Source organism: Nothobranchius furzeri, chromosome 19 (assembly GCF_043380555.1).
Source record: "Nothobranchius furzeri strain GRZ-AD chromosome 19, NfurGRZ-RIMD1, whole genome shotgun sequence".
Lineage (NCBI taxonomy): Eukaryota > Metazoa > Chordata > Actinopteri > Cyprinodontiformes > Nothobranchiidae > Nothobranchius > Nothobranchius furzeri.
This window is the reverse complement of record NC_091759.1, coordinates 16,866,376-16,888,554: the sequence shown is the minus strand read 5'-3', so window position 1 is coordinate 16,888,554 and position 22,179 is coordinate 16,866,376. Positions and strand designations below refer to the sequence as shown.

Here is a 22,179-nt window from a genome sequence, read left to right as displayed (position 1 = left end):
ATGCTGCACCACACCATTCCATACACCATGCCATGCTGTACCATACCATAGAGACAACAGTGGTAAAGAAGTGCCTGCCCCATAACCGGAGTGTGGAAGCTTGAGCCTTGTCTGCTGCATTCCATGTGTCCTTGGGCAAGACACATAACACTCCTTGCCTACGGGTGGTGGTCAGACAGACCGAGGCACTCCAGTGCTTGACAGTCTGTTAGCACGCTCCAGGAAAGCTGTGGCTACATGTTGCTCATCACCACCAGTATGTTAATGTGTTTGTGGATGAATGACTGGTTGTGTTTTCGAATGTCTAGGGGATTGTAGAACCCTAGAAGGGTTAGGGTTAGAGGGCTATAGGGCTAAATTAAATACCATTTATATTTATGACTTACCATACCATACCATACCACACCATACCATACCATACCATACCATACCATACCATACCATACCATACCATTCGTACCGTATTTTCACGACCATAGGGCGCAACGTGTTATAGGGCGCAGCTTCAGTTACGGGTGTTTTTTTGGTATTTAACACATACAAAAGGCGCAAAAACGAAAAACGTGTGTGCATGTACTTCTGGCGTGTTTGATATTTTGCTCGTCCCTCGTGAGGGTATCGCACTCCGTGTGAGCTCACAATCGCACTGTTGAAGCGGTGCAGCGAGCAGCTGCGACGCAAAAAGTACCAGAACCGCTCACGGCGCATGCGCAATCATGCATCAACACAGCTCGCCCGCTATTTCGCTAATAACATATGTTGTTCATTTTTATTTCTACACGTTTTTTTACTCACAAAGATTGTCAAGAAAGCGTGTTTGTCGTGTTCATGTCAAATTAAACTGATCACAAAATACAGATTTACTTTCATTATTTCATTTTCCTCATGCGACCCCCATAAATCCCTGTGTGTCCTCCTGCAGCACTCCCGAAGGACAACAGGCAAGACAAAAACGTCTAACGTGTTGTGTAAAAACTGCTATTTTTAGCATATTTTTAGGTCTGACATGTTGCTACCAGACGTACAGTGTGAGCAGTCAGGTCGCATCCGAGAGCTCCGTACATCTCCGAGCAAACATGGAGAAGTTGATTATTATTATGTTTTAAATAGTAAAATCAGAAGTAAGATTTCACATAACTCTAGCGGCACCTTGTGAAATATCACATCTACCACTTTTTTAAACTCTGAACCGCTTAAATAACCTTAATTCCCTCCAACCAGTTCGTTTTCCAACTTCCTCCACTTGTGAACCTTGGACTCATTAATGATGAATTGTCTCGACGCTGCTCTATTCCCGTGTTTCTCCGCATAGCTGATCTCTTGCAGTTTAAACTGCGCCATAGGCGTGTCTCTTAGCAGGTGCCATTCTCAGGGTTGTCAGAACAATGTTCAGCATACCGCGCAAACCTGCCCCTTTGTACTATTCAGGGTCTGTCTTCGCTCACGTCCCACATGTTCACGCCACGCCTCTTGTCTTCTACTACATTCGCATCTCACAACAACACAATAGGCGCTCAGCACCATAGAGCGTGGCGTACATTTTGGAGAACATTTAAGACTTTTAGGTGCACCTTATAGTCGTGAAAATACGGTAATTTTTTTTATGGCACTTTAAAACAGCTTGTGGCCAACCAAAGTGCTGTACAGCAAAAATAGAAGAATGAAAACAATAAAATAAAACCATAAAATAACTGTGTCAGACACCCACAGAATTAAAGGCCTGCAAATAAAATAGAGTTTTCATCCTGGATTTAAAGAAGACTTCCTAGAGCAGGGGTATTCAATTCTGGGCCCAGGGGTGGACTGACTCTCTGGAGCACCGGGAGCCGTCCCGGTGGGCCCACAATGTGGGCGGGGCCGCCGGGCCGGTCTGACATTTATTAATTATTTCATTCATTCATTCATCCACTCGTTTCGTTCGTCTTTATCTCTCGCCCTCAGATTTCTTACAAATTGGGCCGGCCAATAGGTTACCGAGGCTAGCAGTGTGTTGCCCACATCAAGATGTATTATTGGTCTGTTTCTCCTTGTCATGGGCTGAATGGTTCAGGGCGCTGCGATAGGGCTGTCAATCACAGGCAGCACAAACCAGGGTGGGCGGGGCCTCATCGCTGGTCGGCGGGAGTGGCTGGACAGTGCCGTGCCTCGGACAGTTGATGTGAAAATGGAGAAGCCAAAGAAACGTTTGGGTGGCGCAGAAAAGTTGCGGCGGAAAAGTTTGAAGTCTCTAGAGGTGGGAGCTGCTAAGTGTTCACAGTTGGCAGACCTATTTGGTCCTGGGCCGGCATTAGTCACCACCCCAGCAGGTGCTGCAGGTGCGCCAGGAGAAGGGGCAACACTACAGTAAGTAGCATTAGCACGGGGCTGGCTAGGTTACATTTTAAAACTAAATGTGTGTGTTCAATAAGAAGTAGAAAACTTTTTATATCTATAGCTGTAATCATGTAGTATGAGCTAAAAAGGCCGTGAGTGTTGGTATTTGGGTTAATTAAGTTTAATTATATATGCCAAAGGTTGGTTTCATGTGACATCACAACATTCTAAAGAGCCCATAGTTGAACAGTGAGTGACCTCCTTTCCATCGGACTAGACCAGCAGCGCCAGCGTGTTACTGGGCAGCACATTCTCGCGTATTCTACTGCTTGTCCCTTCCTATTGGCCGCTTATGAGAGGCGCATCGGCCGCAAATGCAGCGCGGCAGCGCCCATGGTAGATCAGAAAATATAATTTTAATGCTCTGCACAGATTATTATCAAAACTTATTTTACTTAACGCATGGCGATCAGACACATGTATTCACTGCTGTATGAAGCAGATGTGTGGTAACAGCCCCCTGCTCTTCTCTGCTCTGCTCCTTTATCTGGTTTTTAACAGCTTCTCCATGGACGTGGTGGAGCGATTTAATGTTCAAACTCCGTGGATTATCATCAGAACTCATTCTAGGCAATGCATGACGATCCAACTGATTTATTATTTGTTGCATCATGGAGGAGAAGTGTGTCGAACTGTCCCGCTGCCCGTCACTTTCTCCCTTCTGTCACAGTTTCTCCTTCTCCTGCCACCCGAGGCTGGAGAAGGAGAAACCTGAGGGGGGAAGCACGACTGTGATGTTCTATTTCGTCTAGTCTTAGCCCTTAAGCTAGCTGCTATTGGAAGGATGATCTCAGCATCAGCCAATCATGAAGAGCTTAAATGTACGCCCACCAATGGTGGACACCCCTTGTGGGTATATAAGTGGAGCGACTCTACTGTTCGCCTCCGTTATCTCTTCAAGCCAAGCTTAAGAGCTTTCTTTAAAAAGCAAATTATCGAAGAAACAACATTCAACTCACCAGCCATGTCCAGCGATGCCAGGACCTGCCCGGCCTGCCAGACAGGCTCCATCTCCAGCGGCGACCTGCACGCCAAGTGTGAGGCCTGTCTCGGGGCTCATCACGCTGGCCTGGCCTTGACCCCCAGGCCTTGTGCTCGTTTTGTGCCGCTCTGCCCATGGCTGAAAAGGTCCGCCGGGTCGAGTGCTTCACCCCCACCACCGACGAGGAAATTCCGGTGGCTGGCACGTACTCGCTGGACAAGGCCTTACAGTTCTTCGTTGTTGGTCAGGAGCCGGCTGGCTCCTCCCGACTGGACGATGTCATCGACAGTGAGGAGTAAGACGAGGCTGGCTGCCATAGCCCTTTTTCCCTCCTGTACAACACGGAGGTCGACGAGCCTCGCTCAGCGGGTCCTCCTGCCCCAGTGGCTTCTAGCTCCTCCCTGCCAGCAGTTAGAGCACTGCTCCAGGAGCTGCCCGCCATCATCTCCGCGGCTGCGGTCCGCAAGAGGCTAGCCGTTCCAGAACCGGCTCCGCCTGAGGCAGATGATTTGGCAGGAATTTTCGGGTCAACACAGACGCGCTGTCCGGACCCCGTCTGGCCGCGTTTCCCTGCTGCCATGAGCTGCTGGACCGCCGCCTTCTCCGAGCCTGCTAGGCTTAAGGCGCCAATTTCCACATATGCGCCCATTACCAAGGTCGAGGGCTTCTCCGACCTGGGCTGGCCATTCGTTCCTCCACTGGAGCCGGACTTGGCCTCGCTGTGTGGCGCCAAGAACCACCTCGCTGGCCCGTGAGCAGTTCCCGCTTCTAAGCATGACCAGCTGCTGACGTGGCCGACCGATCATGCACACCAGTGCGCCTTCCAGACCGGCGCTGCAGGAAATAACATCGCCCTTCTTGCCTTTGGCATTTCCAAAATGGTGGAAGAGCTTGATGTTCCTGACGAGTCAAAAACCATCATTACCAAAACTGCTGGTGCCATTCTCAATCTGTGCGCAGCTGTACTCACCGGTTCTGCTCGCATTGCTGCCTGGCAGACCCTTATCCAGCGGGCCTTGTGGCTCAAGGCCCTGCCCTGCATTCCTGATCACCTGCACAGGGAGATGCTGGAAGGCCCCATCACCTCTGACGTTCTGTTTGGTCCCCATCTTACGAGCGTCATCGAGAGGGCTCAGAAGGCGGCTGAACTGTCAGCCATGGTGCGAGACCTGGTCCACCCTCGGTCAGCCTCGCACTCCGGCTGTTTCTCAAGAGGATGGGACGAACGGTGCGGAAACTTCAGGTGCCCAGCTACACCGCCCGCCCCGTGGAGCCGGCCTCCCGCTGAGGTGGAGCCGAAGCGGGACCAGGGAGTTGGTGGCCAACGGTTGCGAAAGAGCCAGCAGACGCCATCTTGGCAGTCACAGGCGCAGGAACCTCGCCGAAAACAACCACGAAAACAACTGGTTGGGAGGAATGTGTGTGCTTATGACTGTAATGTTAACTCTGTGAATGATTTTGGTTTTGAAATAAAACCCAAAAAACGTCACACTGAGAGCACAATCCTACAGTCCTCTGCAGAACCCTCTGCCGAATCCTCACACATGATGTTCCCCACACCAAGCACTGCGACACATCTGCATGTTCCTACATGGTCAGTTGTAAGGGTGCGATCCATTTGCACACCGGCCCCAGCCTCCGGCCAGGCCCAACTCATCCCGCTTCCCCCACAACGTTGGGTGGGACGGGATGTCATGGCGCGGCTCACTCCGCTGGCACTTTGTCGTCCCCGTGCATGGGCCCAGCTCCCACTCGTCCTTCATCCTTGGACTCCACGCTCCGCGGTGCGGATCAGCCTCTTTCAGCTGTTCACACTCGCCCTTTCGAGCTCAGCCGTCCATGGGTCGCTCCCAGTTCTCTGGTGCGAGCAACGGCAGTAAGGGCACGAACCCAGTCCTCAGACGTCGTTCACGTGACCTCGAACACGCGTCCGCTGTCGGAACGCGCGCAAGAATGGCGCCGCCTTTGCCTCATGAGCAAATGGATATCGGACACCATTCATTACGGTCACACACTCCATTTTCAATCCACTCCTCCTCCCTTCAACGGGATCATGGAGACGACGTTCACGTCACAGGTACAATCTCAGGCCCTGGAGCTAGAGCTGCAGGAACTTCTGTCCAAGGACGCAATTTCCCAAGTCCCTTGCGGACGAGAGCTCTCAGGCTTCTACTCCCACTACTTCGTAGTACAGAAGAAGTCGGGAGGAATGAGACCAATTCTCGACCTTTCTCTGTTCAACTGCTCTATAGCAGTGATGCATTTCTGCATGTTAACAATGAGGCAAGTCCTAGAATACGTGTGCTCCGGGGACTGGTTCATATCAATAGACCTAAAAGACGCATGCTTCCACATCCCAGTAATTCCCAAGCACCGGAAGTTCCTGCGCTTCTCATTCAAGGGAGTTCGATACCAGTTCAATCGTCTCCCTTTCGCCTACTCGCTAGCCCCGCGCACCTTCTCCAAATGTCTGGAGACCGCGCTGCAGCCACTGCGCACAGCGGGAATGAGTTTTATTTTACCTGGACGATCTGCTCATATGCGCCCGGTCCGAGGACGAGGCGTCAGAGCAAACCAGGAAGTTAAAAGAGCATCTGTCAACCCTGGGGTTTTCCATAAACTGGGAGAAGAGCTCCATCCTTCCATCCCAGTCGATTGTGTTTCCCGGGGTGGAGCTGAACGCCTCTCTACTGAGAGCACGTTTGTCTCTGGCGAGAGCGGCAGATCTCGCCTCGGTGATCTCCCGCGTGCAACCCCGCAAGATCGTGAGAGCCCTCTTAGTGATGAAACTTCTGGGCATGATGGCTGCAGCCCACAGTGTGGTGCCGCTAGGTTTACTGCACACGAAGTGCCTGCAACGTTGGTTTATCTGCCTCCGGGTACACCCGATACGTCAGAAGAGACGTATGTTGAGGGTTCCCCCTTCAGTGGGCGGGGACCTCACTCACTGGGGGAATCCCTGCATCCTCTCACACGGGGTCCCCATCGGATGTCCTACGTCACACGTATCTGTGTTTACGGATGCGTCACTGTTGGGATGGGGGGGCATGTGCTTGTCCCATACGGTGGCAGATCGCTGGCCCTCCCACACGCACTAGCACATAAATGTGTTGGAGCTTATGACAGTGAGGAATGTGATCAGACACTTCGCTGCCCTTCTCGAGGGCCGTCATGTTGAAGTTCACACAGACAACCAGGTGGCGGCAGCCTACATAAATCGCCAAGGGGGAGTTCGACCCCTCCCACTATTGCGTGTAGCCACAGATTTACTGTGTTGGGCACATGTCCACCTGCTGTCCATCAAAGCCACCTACATTCTGGGGGTCCTGAATGTAGCAGCGGACATCCTGTCGAGAGGGGGACCCCGCGACTCCGACTGGCGTCTGCATCCCGCACTGATATCACAGATCTGGAAGAGGTTAGGGGAACCCTGTGTGGATCTGTTCACGGCTCGCGAAAACGCAGTGTCGCCTGTGGTTTTCCTTGAGTCCTCGGGACCATCCCCCACTCGGAGCGGACGCCTTCTCGCACCAGCCCTGGCCTCAGATGCTCCTGTATGCGTTTCCGCCAGTCCCACTGATTCCCCGTCTCCTGGACCGAGTTCAGTCGGAACAGCTCTCAGTAATTCTGGTAGCTCCCAGACGCTTGTCCCCGTCATGGTTTCCAGACCTGCAAGCGCTAGTGTCCGGCTCTCCGTGGAGGCTCCCGTGGAGGGAGGACGCCCTTCTCCAGGCGGATGGGATAATCAAACATCCTCCGGAAATAGGCCAACGGCTGTGGGTCTGGCCGCTGAGCAGTCACGCTTAGAGGCTTCTGGGCTGCCGCATGATGTGGTCGCCACGATTCAGAGTGCGCGGGCGCCTTCTACCATCACATCTTATGCTGCTAAATGGGCAGCTTTTCAGAAATGGTGCACAGAGCGGAATGTTCAAGCGCTCTCCTGCCAGCTGGCGGATGTCCCATCGTTTCTGCAGATACTGATGGAGGGGGCCTCGCATTCAGCACTATTAAAACATATGCTGCAGCTATCTCATCCTGTCACCAGGGTTTTGGAGATAGATCTGTTTTCAATCATCCGCTCACAAAGCCTGTTTGTGCACTACAGAGATTCTTCCCTTGGGCAAGCGCTGTCGACCCAGCGTCTTTCACACTGGCTGTGTGACGCCATTTCACTCGCTTAAGGTTGGTTTATGCTTGACGCGTCCGCGAGGTCCGCACGGCTCCGCGCGGAAAAGTTGCGTCATTTTGCGTCATTTTAACGACCACGGCCCTCCACCGCGTCTCCACACGTCCCAAGATTTCCGCAACGCGCACCTCGGAAAATTTCTAACCACGCGGACGGTCGGAAGCGGAAAAACATGGCGGACCGGCACAGCAGAGGTTCGTAAATACAGACATTTGTATGATTCAGCTCTCAGAGATCACCGTGATCAACATGTTGTTAATAATTCTTGGAGAGAAATAGCTCGCACTATCGGAAAAGACGAGAACGCTATTAAAAATGCTGAAATACCATGTTGTAAACAGTAATTTCTACTTCTACTATGGTGTAGTGTTGGATGCATGCCGTAGAGCTCCATGCTGCCCCGTTCAGTTTGGGAGAATATTGGCTCAACGCAGAGACAAGCCGCACAAACCATAAATGCTGCGAGTTGTGAAGCGCGTTCCAGCCATGAGCCGCATCACCGCGCGGAAAGTGAATGCGTCAAGCATAAACCAAGCTTTACACATAATCAGGGCGGGATCCTCCTGAGACACTCAGGGCTCACTCAGCCAGAGGGATTTCCTCTTCTACGGCGCTCCACAGTGGTGTGTCGATGGAAGACATTTGTCAGGCTGCTTCATGGGCTTCACCCTGTTCCTTTACTCATTATTATTTACGAGATGTGGCTTCAAGATCCATCACTCGTTTCAGCCTTTTAAGCCCTGGGCTGCGGCTGAGCATCCCTCACTAAAAGGAGACAAGTTGGGTGTGTCCATGGGTTGAGCTTACCAGTGTGGCGTAAACCCATCCAGCTGCGCATTATTCCAATAGCAGCTAGCTTAAGGGCTAAGACTAGACGAAATAGAACGTTGGTTACATATTGTAACCCCAGATTCTATGAGTCTAGTCGCAGCCCTTAAGCCGCTGGCCCCACTGGTTCTGTTAGGACTAAGAGCCATCGGAGGCGAACAGTGGAGTCGTTCCACTTATATACCCACAAGGGGTGCCCACCATTGGTGGGCGTACATTTAAGCTCTTCATGATTGGCTGATGCTGAGATCACCCTTCCAATAGCAGCTAGCTTAAGGGCTAAGACTAGACTCATAGAATCTGGGGTTACAATACGTAACCAACGTTTTTAATGCAGGTGTCCTGTTCCCAACACATCTGATAATCACATGCTAACATGAAGCAGAAAAAGTAAAAGAAATGTTTTATTTAACTCCCCATCCATTCAGAAAACTGCAGATATTTCCATCCATTTCATCTCCATTCTCAATATTTTCCCTCCGGCTCCGACGGAAAGCAGGGGTGACTGAGGGCAACTCTAGTTTTCCCTTAAAGATGTGCAAGTGTATTCATAACATGTGTGATATTGACCAGTAGAAAGGACTTTCAGCAACATAGGAATGAATAATATGGCAGGTTTGTGAATCCAATCACTGTAAAGTTATGTTCAGGGAAAACATTTGGACAGTTTCTTTTTGGAAATTTCTTCCAAAAACAGTTTTTCTCCCATAGAGTTGTACTGCCGGGTCTTAGCCTCTAACTGCAATCTGTGATGGATAGACTAGCAGAGAAGAGTGAGCTGCTTACAAAGCTGCTCCACTGATAAGGTGGGAAATATTTAATACAGTTATCATCACACATTATAGATGTTGTAATTGTCATGTTCTGTGGTATTCTTTTGACCCACGACATGCAGAATCAGAGACGGGAAGAGGGAGGTAAGAAAATAAATAATTTATTTTAAACTGGAGAACTCAAAGCGCTGCTCAAACTGATGCAGGATGTGCCAGGATGTTCTAAAAGAGAGACAAAGGTTAATATCCGTGAGAGATTATGGGATGGATAACTGAAGGTTTAGGCTTACTGTCAGGAGGTGGCTAGAGGGCATACGAAGGAGCACAGGTTGGTTTATGAAGAAGGGTTGTAAAGGGGTCCTGATGAAGACGAGGTCCAGGGTTCGTGTGTGGTGAGCTTGAAAGGGTAGGCGGTAGGGGCGTAGTGGAGAGCGTACAGCCAGGGGTTGGAGCTGAATGAAGTGGAGCTGATGAAAAGTTCTTGGAAATGGCTGGAGGAGATGGTTCCTTGAAGGGATAAGAGGAAGGATTAATCTTGGTCCTAGTCTGGTAGAAAGCTGCTTCACAAAAACATTTCTTAGTCTAAGTTTTAATCTTTAGCTTAACAATAGATTTTTATTCTGACTCGAACTACCCAGGTTGAGTAATCATCCGGCAAGAGTGTTGAGGAAGTCAGCTCCTTAAATACACCCTGGAGGATGATTGGAGATGAGCTGCAGCTGGCTGTTGCTCCTGCTCTCCAGACACGCCCACCTGCAGACTCTTAGACCTAAAAACATTGATTGTGAGAATAAAAACAGCCCGTGACAGTACCCCCCCGTCAAGGGACGCCTCCTGGCGTCCTGGCAGAGGCAGTGGCGGAGGCCCGGGAGGCCTCAAAGTCCCTAATCAGGGAAGGATCCTCAATAAAGGAGCGGGGTATCCAGGACCGCTCTTCAGGTCCATAGCCCTCCCAGTCAACCAGGTATTGGTATCCACGGCCGCGGCGACGCACATCCAGCAAGCGCCTAACCTGGTAGACAAGACCTCCACCGACAAGCCTGGCCGGAGGGGGAGGAGTAGGAGGGGGGCACAGCGGACTGGCAGACACAGGCTTAATGTGGGAGACGTGGAAGACGGGGTGTGTCTTCATGGATGCTGGGAGGTCGAGGCGGACCGATGAAGGGTTAATGATTGCTGAGATCTTGAATGGACCGATAAAACGAGGGGACAACTTCTTACAGGAGTTCTTGAGATTGATGTTGCATGTTGAGAGCCAAACTGATTGCCCAGGGGCATAGGAAGGGGCGGGCCGTCGATGGCGGTCAGCCAAGCGGCGATTGCGTTCCGCCGTTCTACGAAGAGCTGCTGTGGTGAGGGACCAGGTGCGTCGGGCTTGGCGTATGAACTGTGGCACAGAGGTGGAAGACAAGTTGTCCAAGGGAAACAGAGGTGGTTGAAACCCAAGGGAAGCCTCGAAGGGGGAGAGACCAGTGGAGGAAGAGGTATGGGCGTTGTGGGCATACTCAATCCACGCCAGCTGGGAGCTCCACCCAGAGGGGATGGATGAACACAGGCAACGTAACACCGCCTCCAGTTCCTGGTTCATCCGTTCACAGAGACCGTTGGTCTGGGGATGAAAACCTGAGGAGAGGGCGACACGAGCCCCCAGTTGGGCAGCAAACTCCTTCCAAACCCTGGAGACAAACTGGGGGCCTCGGTCGGAGAGGATCTCAGAGGGGGTTCCATGAAGGCGGAAGACATGTTTAACTAGGAGGGTAGCAGTTTCTGCAGAGGAAGGGAGAGTCTTAAGAGGGATGAGGTGACAGGCCTTAGAAAAGTGATCTATAACTGTAAGGATAACATTGAAACCACGGGATGGGGGAAGGCCGGTGACAAAATCCAGAGCAATATGTGACCATGGTCGTGAAGGGATAGGGAGAGGGTTGAGAAGGCCGTAAGGGGGCTGGTTGCTGCTCTTGTTACGGGCACAGACATGACATGCATTTATATAACTCTTGACGTCCTTAAATAGAGAAGGCCACCAGAAGAAACGTCTGATCAGGCTTACAGTTCTTCCAACCCCCGGGTGTAGGGAAAACTTGGCTGTGTGAGCCCACTGGATGACTGAGGCCCGTACTGTGGAGGGAACGAAAATCTGGTTAGGAGGTCCATTACCTGGATCAGGCTTGGTCTTCTGAGCCTCCAGGACTTTGTCCTTGATGTCCCAAGTGATGGATCCGATTATGCAGGAGGGAGGAAGAATGGTTGCTGGTTCGGGTTCGCGGTCAGAGGAGTACTGACGGGACAAGGCATCTGGCTTCACGTTCTTGGTTCCGGGTCTGAAAGAGATCATGAAATTGAAACGGGCAAAGAACATGGACCAGCGTGATTGTCTTGGATTAAGTCTCTTAGCCTCTTTCAGATAGGAGAGGTTTTTGTGATCCGTCCAAACGATGATGGGATGAGTCGCTCCCTCAAGCCAGTGCCTCCATTCCTCAAGTGCTAGTTTTATGGCAAGAAGCTCCCGGTCTCCCACATCATAGTTCCGTTCCGCTGGAGATAGTCGCCGAGAGAAAAAGGCACAAGGGTGTAGTCTATGATCAGTGGGGGAGGTCTGCGATAGCACTGCCCCAACTCCTGAATCTGAGGCATCCACCTCCAAGGTGAACTGTAACTGAGGGTTGGGACGAGTGAGGATGGGAGCTTGAGTGAATCTTTCCTTAAGTTCCTGAAAAGCACATTCAGCTTCCTGAGTCCATACAAAGTGTTTCTTCACAGAGGTGAGTTGTGTGAGGGGGGTTGCTGTCTGACTGTAGTTCTTTATGAACCGGCGATAAAAATTTGCAAAACCAAGAAAGCGTTGCAATTGCTTACGTGATGAAGGAGTTGGCCAGTGAAGAACAGCCTGAACCTTGTCCGGATCGGTCTTCAGACGCCCACTCTCTAGAATGAAGCCCAGAAACTTTACAGAGTTCACATTAAATTCACATTTTTCTGCCTTGACATACAACATGTTCTCCAATAGTCGCTGGAGGACGGCACGGACGTGGTGAGAGTGTTCTTCAGGGGACTTGGAAAAAATCAAAATGTCATCCAGGTAGACAGTCACAAACTTGTTCAGAAAGTCGTTCAGTACTGCATTAACGAGTGACTGGAAAACAGCGGGAGCATTAGTCAGACCGAAAGGCATCACCAGGTATTCAAAGTGTCCCATGGGTGTCTTAAAAGCAGTTTTCCACTCATCTCCCTCGCGAACTCTGACTAGGTGGTAGGCGCTACGGAGATCTAACTTTGTAAAGATGGTTACATCTTGAACAGGTTCAAAGTTTGAGGAAAGAAGAGGTAGGGGATATTTGTTTTTAATGGTTATTTGATTTAGACCTCGGTAATCAATGCAAGGACGTAGGGTCCCGTCCTTCTTTGACACAAAGAAGAACCCAGCTCCAAGGGGTGAAGTGGAGGGTCTGATAATACCCGTAGCCAGGGACTCTGAGATATATTGCTCCATGCACTCCCTCTCCGGTCTGGATAGGTTGTACAAACGACTGGAGGGCAGAGTGGAACCAGGGAGTAGGTCTATACCGCAGTCGTAAGGACGATGTGGGGGCAGGGATGCAGCTCTGTCTTTGGAAAATACCTGGTGAAGGTCATGGTATTCCTTGGGTACTCCGGTCAGGTCTGGCAGGGCAACCGAGGAGGAGATGGGCTTAGGATCTGTGAGGGAGGCAGACTGTAGGCAGTGTGACAAGCAAAACGGGCTCCAAGACTCAATCTGTCCTGTCTTCCAATTTACATGAGGATTATGTAGTGACAACCAGGCATGACCAAGAACCACAGGTGACTGAGGGGAAGGGAAAACATAAAATGATGTTACCTCATAATGGTTTCCTGAAACAAGGAATTTTACCGGGACAGTTTGGTGGGTGATAGTGGTCAAAGAGTTGCCGTCAAGGGAGGAGACCTTGATGGGGGTAGGAAGCAAGGATGTGGGGATCTTGAGTGAGTGCACCAAGGCCTGGTCCAACAGGTTTGGATCACAGCCTGAATCTAAGAGAGCAGAGGAAGCAGAAGAGTTGTGGTTATAAAATAAGGTACAAGGCAATGAGCATCGAGGGTTAGCGTTATCTGAAAAACCGCCCACCAGTAACCTCAATCCTACCGGCGGGCTGGTGAGTTTAACTGGCTTGGGCAGTTGGAGACCAGGTGACCAGCCTGTCCACAATAGAAACATAAACCCCCTCTTAGACGTCGCTGCCGTTCCTCCGGTGTCAGTCGAGTCCGTCCAAGTTGCATGGGCTCTTCGGGAGGAGGAGATGGTGGTTCCTGGGGGCGAGCTCGATAAGGGGGTGAAGAAGCCCGGCGCGGTGCTGAAGAAGCAAAAGAGACACTCCCACTACGTTCTCTTAGTCTTTTGTCTATGCGTATGGCCAGGGCAATAAGTTCCTCAAGGGTCGATGGTTCCTGACAGTAAGCCAATTGATCTTTAATGCGATCATTTAGTGCTTGGGCAAAGGCTCCCTTCAACATGTCACCACTCCCAGAGAAGTTGGCTGCTAAAGTCCTGAATTCTATGGCAAAATCCGTTACTGATTGACGTCCTTGATGTAGGTTCCAAATTTTCTTAGCCAGCTCCGTTTGGGACTCAACGTCCCCAAAATTTAAGTTAAAGTCAGCCAAAAAGTCAGTTATCGGCCCTTGGAGAAAACTAGCTTGGCGACTCCTTGATTCGGCCCATTGCAAGGCTTTGCCCTGGAGTAGACCCACTATATACGATATCTTAGTGGAATCATTAACAAAAGAATCTGGGGATCTTTCAAATGCCAGTCTACAATGTAGCAAAAATCCCCGGCTTTTGCCGTACTCACCGGAGAAAGTTTCGGGAGGTGGTGAGTCCGCGACCCGGAAACAAAACTGAGCTGCAGACCCCGGAAGTGCCTGTGGGGTGGAGACAGCGGGGCCCGGGGCAGAAGCCTCTGAGGAGGGGGGTCCCGGGGTGGTAAGTTGTGTGTGGACTTGGCGCAACATGGTATCCATCTGAAACAGTCGTTGGTTAGCATTGGAGAGCTGTTCTAACAGAGATTGTATGGCTGATTCGTGGCTGGCGAGGGTTTCAGAGACGGTGGGGGAAACTGATCCTGCGACGGGGTCGGGATTCTGGCCGGATGATTCTGTCATGTTCTGTGGTATTCTTTTGACCCACGACATGCAGAATCAGAGACGGGAAGAGGGAGGTAAGAAAATAAATAATTTATTTTAAACTGGAGAACTCAAAGCGCTGCTCAAACTGATGCAGGATGTGCCAGGATGTTCTAAAAGAGAGACAAAGGTTAATATCCGTGAGAGATTATGGGATGGATAACTGAAGGTTTAGGCTTACTGTCAGGAGGTGGCTAGAGGGCATACGAAGGAGCACAGGTTGGTTTATGAAGAAGGGTTGTAAAGGGGTCCTGATGAAGACGAGGTCCAGGGTTCGTGTGTGGTGAGCTTGAAAGGGTAGGCGGTAGGGGCGTAGTGGAGAGCGTACAGCCAGGGGTTGGAGCTGAATGAAGTGGAGCTGATGAAAAGTTCTTGGAAATGGCTGGAGGAGATGGTTCCTTGAAGGGATAAGAGGAAGGATTAATCTTGGTCCTAGTCTGGTAGAAAGCTGCTTCACAAAAACATTTCTTAGTCTAAGTTTTAATCTTTAGCTTAACAATAGATTTTTATTCTGACTCGAACTACCCAGGTTGAGTAATCATCCGGCAAGAGTGTTGAGGAAGTCAGCTCCTTAAATACACCCTGGAGGATGATTGGAGATGAGCTGCAGCTGGCTGTTGCTCCTGCTCTCCAGACACGCCCACCTGCAGACTCTTAGACCTAAAAACATTGATTGTGAGAATAAAAACAGCCCGTGACAGTAATTCCTTATTTGTTGTTTTAATGATCCTTTACAGATTTATTGTGCATGGCTATTAATCCTTAATTTTGTGTGATCATGTATTAAATCATCACTTATACTCTATTACAGGCTGTTCTGGTATATTTGAGGAGTCGTTCTCCCTCTGTTCATTGTGGACTTGTTCGAAGACCTGCTTTCTATCTGCCTCCACTGTACCAACGTTTGGCTGTTGAGTCTCTTTTCAAATGGTAAGTTAAAATGTTTTATGAAACCATACTTAATTGTGGATTTTTGGAGACTAATGTTTCCCATGTCCCTCACAGTTTGGCCTCTTGACATGTGTCCCCCCCCCACCCCCCCCCCCCCCCCCCCCCGTCCATGTTTGAGGACCTGCTTTCTCTCTGCTTACAATGTACCAGAGGTTGGCTGTTGAACGGTAAGCTTATAATGTTCTATAAAATCCTACTGAATTTGGAAAGATAAGAGACTTAATGATGCATCCCATGTTCCTTTCAGTTCTCTATTGATGGTTTCTTTATGACTGTGTCACCGCTAAATAAAGAAGTTTCAGGTCTAACGCTGCTATTTATTAAGATCATTTATCAGGATATTTAGTTGTTTTTCTCATTATTTGTTTCATTCAAAGTGTAAAAAAAAAATATATATATATATATATATATATATATATATATATACATAGAGAGAGAGAGAGAGAGAGAGAGAGGTTATTGTAGTTTTGAAATACACTTGATTTGACACATTTTCAAAATATATTTAGTGACTTTGATTATTTTATGTCTTTGCTAAGGTTGTTCAATATTCTCACGCCATTTACAGATATAGTCATCTCCTTCATTCTGGTTCTAAACTTCGTTTTTTAAAATACTTCAGTTCCTTTTAAGAAATAATTACTGACTCTTTTTTCAAACATTTTCTGAATGTTGGTGGGTAACGTATTGGTTTTAGCTGTATACATTGTTTGCAATATTTTCATATTTACTAGATCATAAAATTTCAGAAGTTTATATGTGATGAATAACGGGTTGGATGGATCTCTATAGTGATTGTTATTAATGATTCTCAATGCTCTTTTCTGTAGAATAAACAGTGGTTGTGTATGAGTTTTACATGTGGATCCCCATATTTCTACACAGTAAGTCACGTATGGAACAATTAGGGAGTTATACAATGTCAGCAATCCAGAACTATTCAGTAAAAACTTAACTTTATGTAGTACTGCAATGGCTTTTGGCAATTTTACCTCTGATATAACCTATGTGTGACTTCCAGGTGATAGCTTCATCAAACATGACTCCTAAAAATTTTGTTTCTTTCACCCTTCAAATGTCCATTCCATTTATTTTTATTGTTACAGCTTTGTTGTCTCTGTCATTAAACCACATAAAATTTGTTTTATTAAGATTCAGTGAAAGTCTGTTTATGTCAAACCAGGTGATAACTTTTATCAGTTTATCATTTATCACTCTAGTTACTTCATTACTATCTGACCCTGAATAGAACAATGTTGTGTCATCAGCAAATAAAACAGTACCGAGTAGCTTAGATACATCTACAAGATCATTAATAAATAGTATGAACGGTTTAGGTCCAAGGACCGACCCTTGTGGGACACCATAATGAATCTCCCGCAGTTCTGATTTAGTGTTGTTTAGTTGGACAAATTGTTTTCTATTCTCTAAATAACTTCTAACCCATTGGTGTGCTCTTATTCCATACTGATGTAATTTCTGAAGTAACCTTGAGTGATCGATAACATCAAAAGCTTTCTTCAAGTCAACAGTTTTTATTGTCCGGGTCTGTTTTTAACAAACACTGGGTGTACACTACAAGATTTTTACAGTCACAGACTAAAAACTTGAAAGGTAGCACCAGGGCTCTTCCCATTAGTCTTGCTGCCCCACCCTTAGTCACGACACAACCTCTGTTGTTATTTGGCACTATATATAGCTGTCAATTTTAGTCCTTGAGTTAATTTACATTCTTTATTTGTTAACTATCACAGAATGTGACTATCCTTTGTAGTATACAGAGAGGAGACGCTGAAAAGTTTGCCGACTTCTACGAAGTGTCCGCGGCTAATGCAGTGGGCTGGTCTGAAGAGAAAACTCCAGGGCCGAGTTTTGATCCCAGTCCACCCCTGTCTGGGCCTGTAGGGCTCAATTTAGTTTTAACTGTCACGGTTGGACGGTTGGAGGTGAGTGAACACACCTGACTCTCATTCTGTTTGAGTGCAGATGGGCGGAACCGGAGAGCAGCGAGCCATCTGCCACTCATCAGTAGGCTTCTTAAGGAGCAGGGCGACGCACCTCAGCGCTGGATGATTACTCAATCTTGGTAGAGCTTCCTGAGTGTCACAAGCCTTTTATCTTTTGACTCTTGTCTTCTGAGCTTCGTCCTGAGTAACCTTACCCTGCTTCTCCCTCTCCTTCAGGCCGAGCTTCCACTTACAGAACCTGCCATAAATCACGGATCCACGCCTGTCTCCCGCTCCAGCCTCTTCTGACCGACCAGCTCTCCGCCGCCTCTGCACCCCCCTCTCAGGACTCCGAGGTTTCACCCTGTCCCGCGCTCCTCCTGCCACTCACCTGCCAACCGGACCCTCCTCTCCTCTCCCCTCCCCTCCTCTCCTCCCTTACCCCGAACTTTGAGCCCCAGGATTTTGGACTGAAAGAACTGAGCTAAGCTCCTAATCATCACCTGCCTTTTACGGTGCTCCTTTAGTTGGGACTAATAAATTATTGTTTGTTTTTTCTCACCCATCCTCCTGACTCTGAGTTGATTCTGCATGTCTTGTGTCAGACGGTTAACTCCAAACATGACATTAGCTCTGTTTCACCTGATTTCAATCAGCCTGTAACAGGCTTCTGCAGAGCATGATGAGCTGCTGCACATGGAATTCACGCACTAAATCAAGTGTGCTGGTGCAGAGAAACCACTAAAACCTCCTGGATACCAGCCCTCCAGACCCGGAATTGAATACCCCTAGTCTAGAGGAAGGTTATTCCTCAGCTTTAGGACTAAAGCTGAGCACACACAGACCCCTCTTTCAAGCTTTCCTCTAATTTTCAAGTTCTTTCCACATTTCATAAATCATAAAAGTACACAGGACAAATATGACCTTCGTGAAGTATAGGAATTGGATAAAGAGATCCCCTGTAAGTGATACCTCATTGCAAATGTGACGAATCAGGCTCTTTTGTGGCATGCAATGTCTCTAGACAACCACTTTCTAATTAGTGAGAGACAGAATTTACAGCAACATCTAAGTTGGTCAGGACAGGACTCTGTGTTCCAGCTCTATTTTTGTCATTAAAACACAGATGGGCTGAACAAATGGATTCTGATGAGTCACTCGCAGACGGAAAATAATGAACTGTATATTTAGGATATGACATGATCGCTGAGGGTGTTGACTTTAAACAAAAGGGAAACACTGCTTCAGTGAATTAAACCATTTCTGGGAAAAGGGGCGGAATGGGAATGTCAGACAGCTCAGATGCTTCTTTTGTTTTTATTTAATTTGAGGATATTTTAGCTCATTATCTGTCTTTAGGTTTATTCAAACAAAAGGATGATTACATCCAGCCATTTTTCTAATGGCCAGAGTAATTATAAGCCCTTTGAACAGTCTAGGTTTTGCTCATCTATGAGGAACTCCCCCTCAGCATTATTAATGGTCACTGCACCAAATGGCATCCATGGGTGAGTTAATAAGACCAGAGAGAGAGAACAAATTACAATAGTCAAAAACTTCTTGTAAAAACTTTCTGCTGACTGACAAAACAAAAGTAGTCTGATTTGAAACAAACACAGAAGAAAATATCATACTAAAAGTGAAACATGGTGGTGGCTGAATGATGGTCAGGGATACTTCAGGAAATGAATATTTTGTCATAATTCAATTATCATATCATTATCATAATAGAATTATCATCCCTAAACAGAAAACTCAGAGAGAGATTGTGAATTGAATAAAAATCAGTGAAAAGAAAATATTAATGACACCATCCATCCTCCATCCACCAGGCAGATGGTTAAGCAGCTTGCCTTTGAACTTATGTTTGAAGTAATTCAATTTTTGAGAGTAGCATGAGTGAAATTAAGACTGCAAATGAATCAAACAAGTATAAAACAGACAACAAGTAACATCAACTTTCTGGTTTAATGGGCCCAGACAGACTACCATACACTTTCTTTACCATTTAGGCCCACACAGCTTTAAAAAACAACAGAGTAGGTGCACATTGGTCTAACACCATATCCCTCACAATTCACATCAATTATATAAGGCCAAAAAACAAGGGATGGCCTTTACATCTGGTTCCCCACGAATGTCAACTTCAGTCAAATCACATAGAGACAGTAGCCAGGATGGGCACAGAAAGCCTTGATTATGACCAAGACAAACACTAGTCCATGAAAGTACCGGTAAGCAGAAGACTGGGAAAATGTTGGAAATGTGCTTGCATGATCTGGAATAATCTGAATTAAAAAACATTCCCAGAACTCAATAAGAGACCCCTGTGTGACATTAAATCACTCTGAAAATCAGCCGCTGACATGAGTCAACTTTCATAAAACATCAGATCTAAGAGTATGTACGTATCAGCGAATTACAGCCCACCGCCTAGGACTCGAGGTGCATTGTGTTTACCCAAAGCTGCAAGGTTCTGGACCCTAACCCTATTTCCACAGTTGATTTTTCTCTATGGAATGTTGCTCATCTGGGAATAATTCCAGAACTCCAACTTTAAGAGGCAGTAAGCACTAATGGATAAGAAACTTTGGTTTGGTTTTCTAACAAAATCTAAATGATATGACATACTCTGGTGGACGAGGACAAGAATGTCTCTGCTGCTTTCAATAACCTTCAGACACTGAATTTTTACCCTCACCAAACTGTTCCCACATGTACAAAAACATTTATTCTCATTAACACTTTCAGGTTTTTTAAAAATCTGCAAAGTCAATGTTTAAGAACTGGTGATGTTATTTCCTGTACGCTCTATGTTGTGACTGTTTAACAAAATAAAAGCTGAGTTAAATTTAAAACAAATCTGAGATTTACTTCCTTTTTCCACTCTGAACCAGCCTTGTGATTTACAGTACTGACTTCTTTCATCTTTACCCAGCTTTGCCTTCCTCCTCCTCACCTCTTGCTCTTCCTCCCTGGAACTTTGGTCTTTTTCCATCTGTCTCAGACTGATCAAATATTTGCTCTGCATGGGCCCTGGTCTGTTTATTTTCTGGTGTGAGTTTTCAGCAGCGGACGGGTCTGTGCAGAAGCTCAACACTGAAGTCTAAGACATCCAAGTGTTTGGCTTAGCAGCTGGGGATGGAAGCGGGGGCATTCGTGAGCTTTGAGCACTGGCTGTTCTCCATTCACCAGGCAAACCGAACATGTGAGCCTCTCACACCGCCACACAGGAACACTATGGCCATTGACCCTCCCAGCACACACAGGATGAAGTATGGATTGTTTGGAGTCCAGTGGCATATGCTAAGAATGATGAGCTCTAGTTCCTCTCTTTGAAAAAGGTCCTTTGCCTTTGAAAACTTTCACAAGTCCAGTGAGAGGGATCAGCAGGTCCATAAGCCGACCTGTTTCCTGCAGATGCCTGCCTGACCGTCACACTGGGCCTCCCGAGTCAGAGGAATCCTAAGAAGAGCCACATTGGTATTTCCTGACCCTTTTCCCCACATCCCAAGAGGTTCATTTGAGTGAAAACTATAAAAATATGGCTAGCTAAATTAGGCTGCAAGTACTAAAAAAGCACCTTGTTTAAAACCAGATAAAACAAACAAACAAGAGGACCGATTAAGGTTTATTTTCATGTGTTTTACAGTGAAAAACTCAAGATAACCTGTCTTTGATTGCTCTAAGAACATTTACTTACAATGAAACCAAATCATTTTTAATATTGTGAATGAACCAGGAAGAAGAAAATTTGCAGCTCAGCTTTTCCATGTGCAGAGCCGTGAGTGTGAAGAAATGTGAATCCCGGCATCCCTGCAGATCTAATTAGTCCAATCTCAGCCTGCCCATGGGGCGTGACTAACACGCATGAGTAACATATGAAGAAGTCCTCAGAGAGAAAACAATAAATCCTGAGACTCTGAAAGGCAAAAATTGGTTATTACTTTATCAAAGAAAACTAAGTTTTTTTGAGCTGGAAAAATGAATCTACCTTCAGTTGAGTGGGTTTAGAATATTGCGTTGTTATTAGAACAACAACAATACGGTCAAATTTAGCAAAGTTTGTTTCATTTCAAGACACTGGACTTTAATGACCACAGAGATATCTAACAGGTGAGCGCCTCACTAATCTCTTCAGGGCGATCATCTGCTCACTATCGACATGCTAAAGGCAAATCCCCACGCTGGAATCCCATCCCTTCCTCTCAGCCAATATCCTTTACTGTCCTCTGAGCTGTTGTGACTGTCTCACATTCTAAAATTTTAATAACTTCAAAGACCAAGTTCACTTGTTTTTCAACACATCTGCAGTGGTCTCTAATATAAATTACCATAATTTCCGGACTATGGAGCGCACCTCAATATAAGCTGCACCAACAAAAAAAAAGGTTTTCTACACACACACGCCGCACTAACCCCGGCTTTCCACCGGAGCCGTCAGCAGCACGTTACTGCAGCAGCACGTCTTGCTGCTGCTTGGCCCTTCCCACGAGACGCGAAGCAGCAGGGGAGCAGCTGTCACCGACCGAGCACGAAGTCACACGAGTGACTTTGTCAGTAAACACAACAACAAGCAGGAGAAAACTACAACATGGTTTGTGTTTTATGTTCTGTCTGTTTTATAATCGCCAATACGGACCTGAAAAACAAAGGAGACCGCTAGCTAGGTGATAACTTCTCACGGAGCCGCACATTTAGTAACCTTTTTTTAAAAGTAAAGCAACCGGAAGGCAGTATGTTCTTTATTCTGAAAATCTCGGGAGCTTCTCTCCATTTCCATGTCCGATTTCCTGTCTTTCCTTCCCCAAAAATGTCGAACTTGACCCGTTTCAGAGGCGTCGCGCGTAGAAAATAGAACCGGCGCGTAAAGGCCGCGACATGCTGCTCCTGAGACGCGGCCGACTCACGCTGCTGACGGCTCTGGTGGAAAAGGTTCTGTTGACCACAGCGGTTCCTATC

The 22,179-nt window shown here is 47.5% G+C and overlaps 1 protein-coding gene across 1 annotated transcript in view; it reads right to left on the bottom strand.

Moving 5' to 3' along the window:
- LOC129154531 (uncharacterized) overlaps nucleotides 1-7,990 on the bottom strand; it is a gene marked incomplete at its 5' end in the record, with an annotated part of 8,724 nt that extends 734 nt beyond the window's left edge. Inside the window, 3 exons of the mRNA XM_070547270.1 lie at nucleotides 1-3; nucleotides 383-451; nucleotides 7,981-7,990. The exon at nucleotides 1-3 is cut by the window's left edge and continues 576 nt beyond it. Of these exons, the coding sequence (XP_070403371.1) occupies nucleotides 1-3; nucleotides 383-451; nucleotides 7,981-7,990 (82 nt within the window). The remainder of the gene's footprint in view (nucleotides 4-382; nucleotides 452-7,980) is intronic.
- Between the last annotated feature and the right edge of the window lie 14,189 nt (nucleotides 7,991-22,179).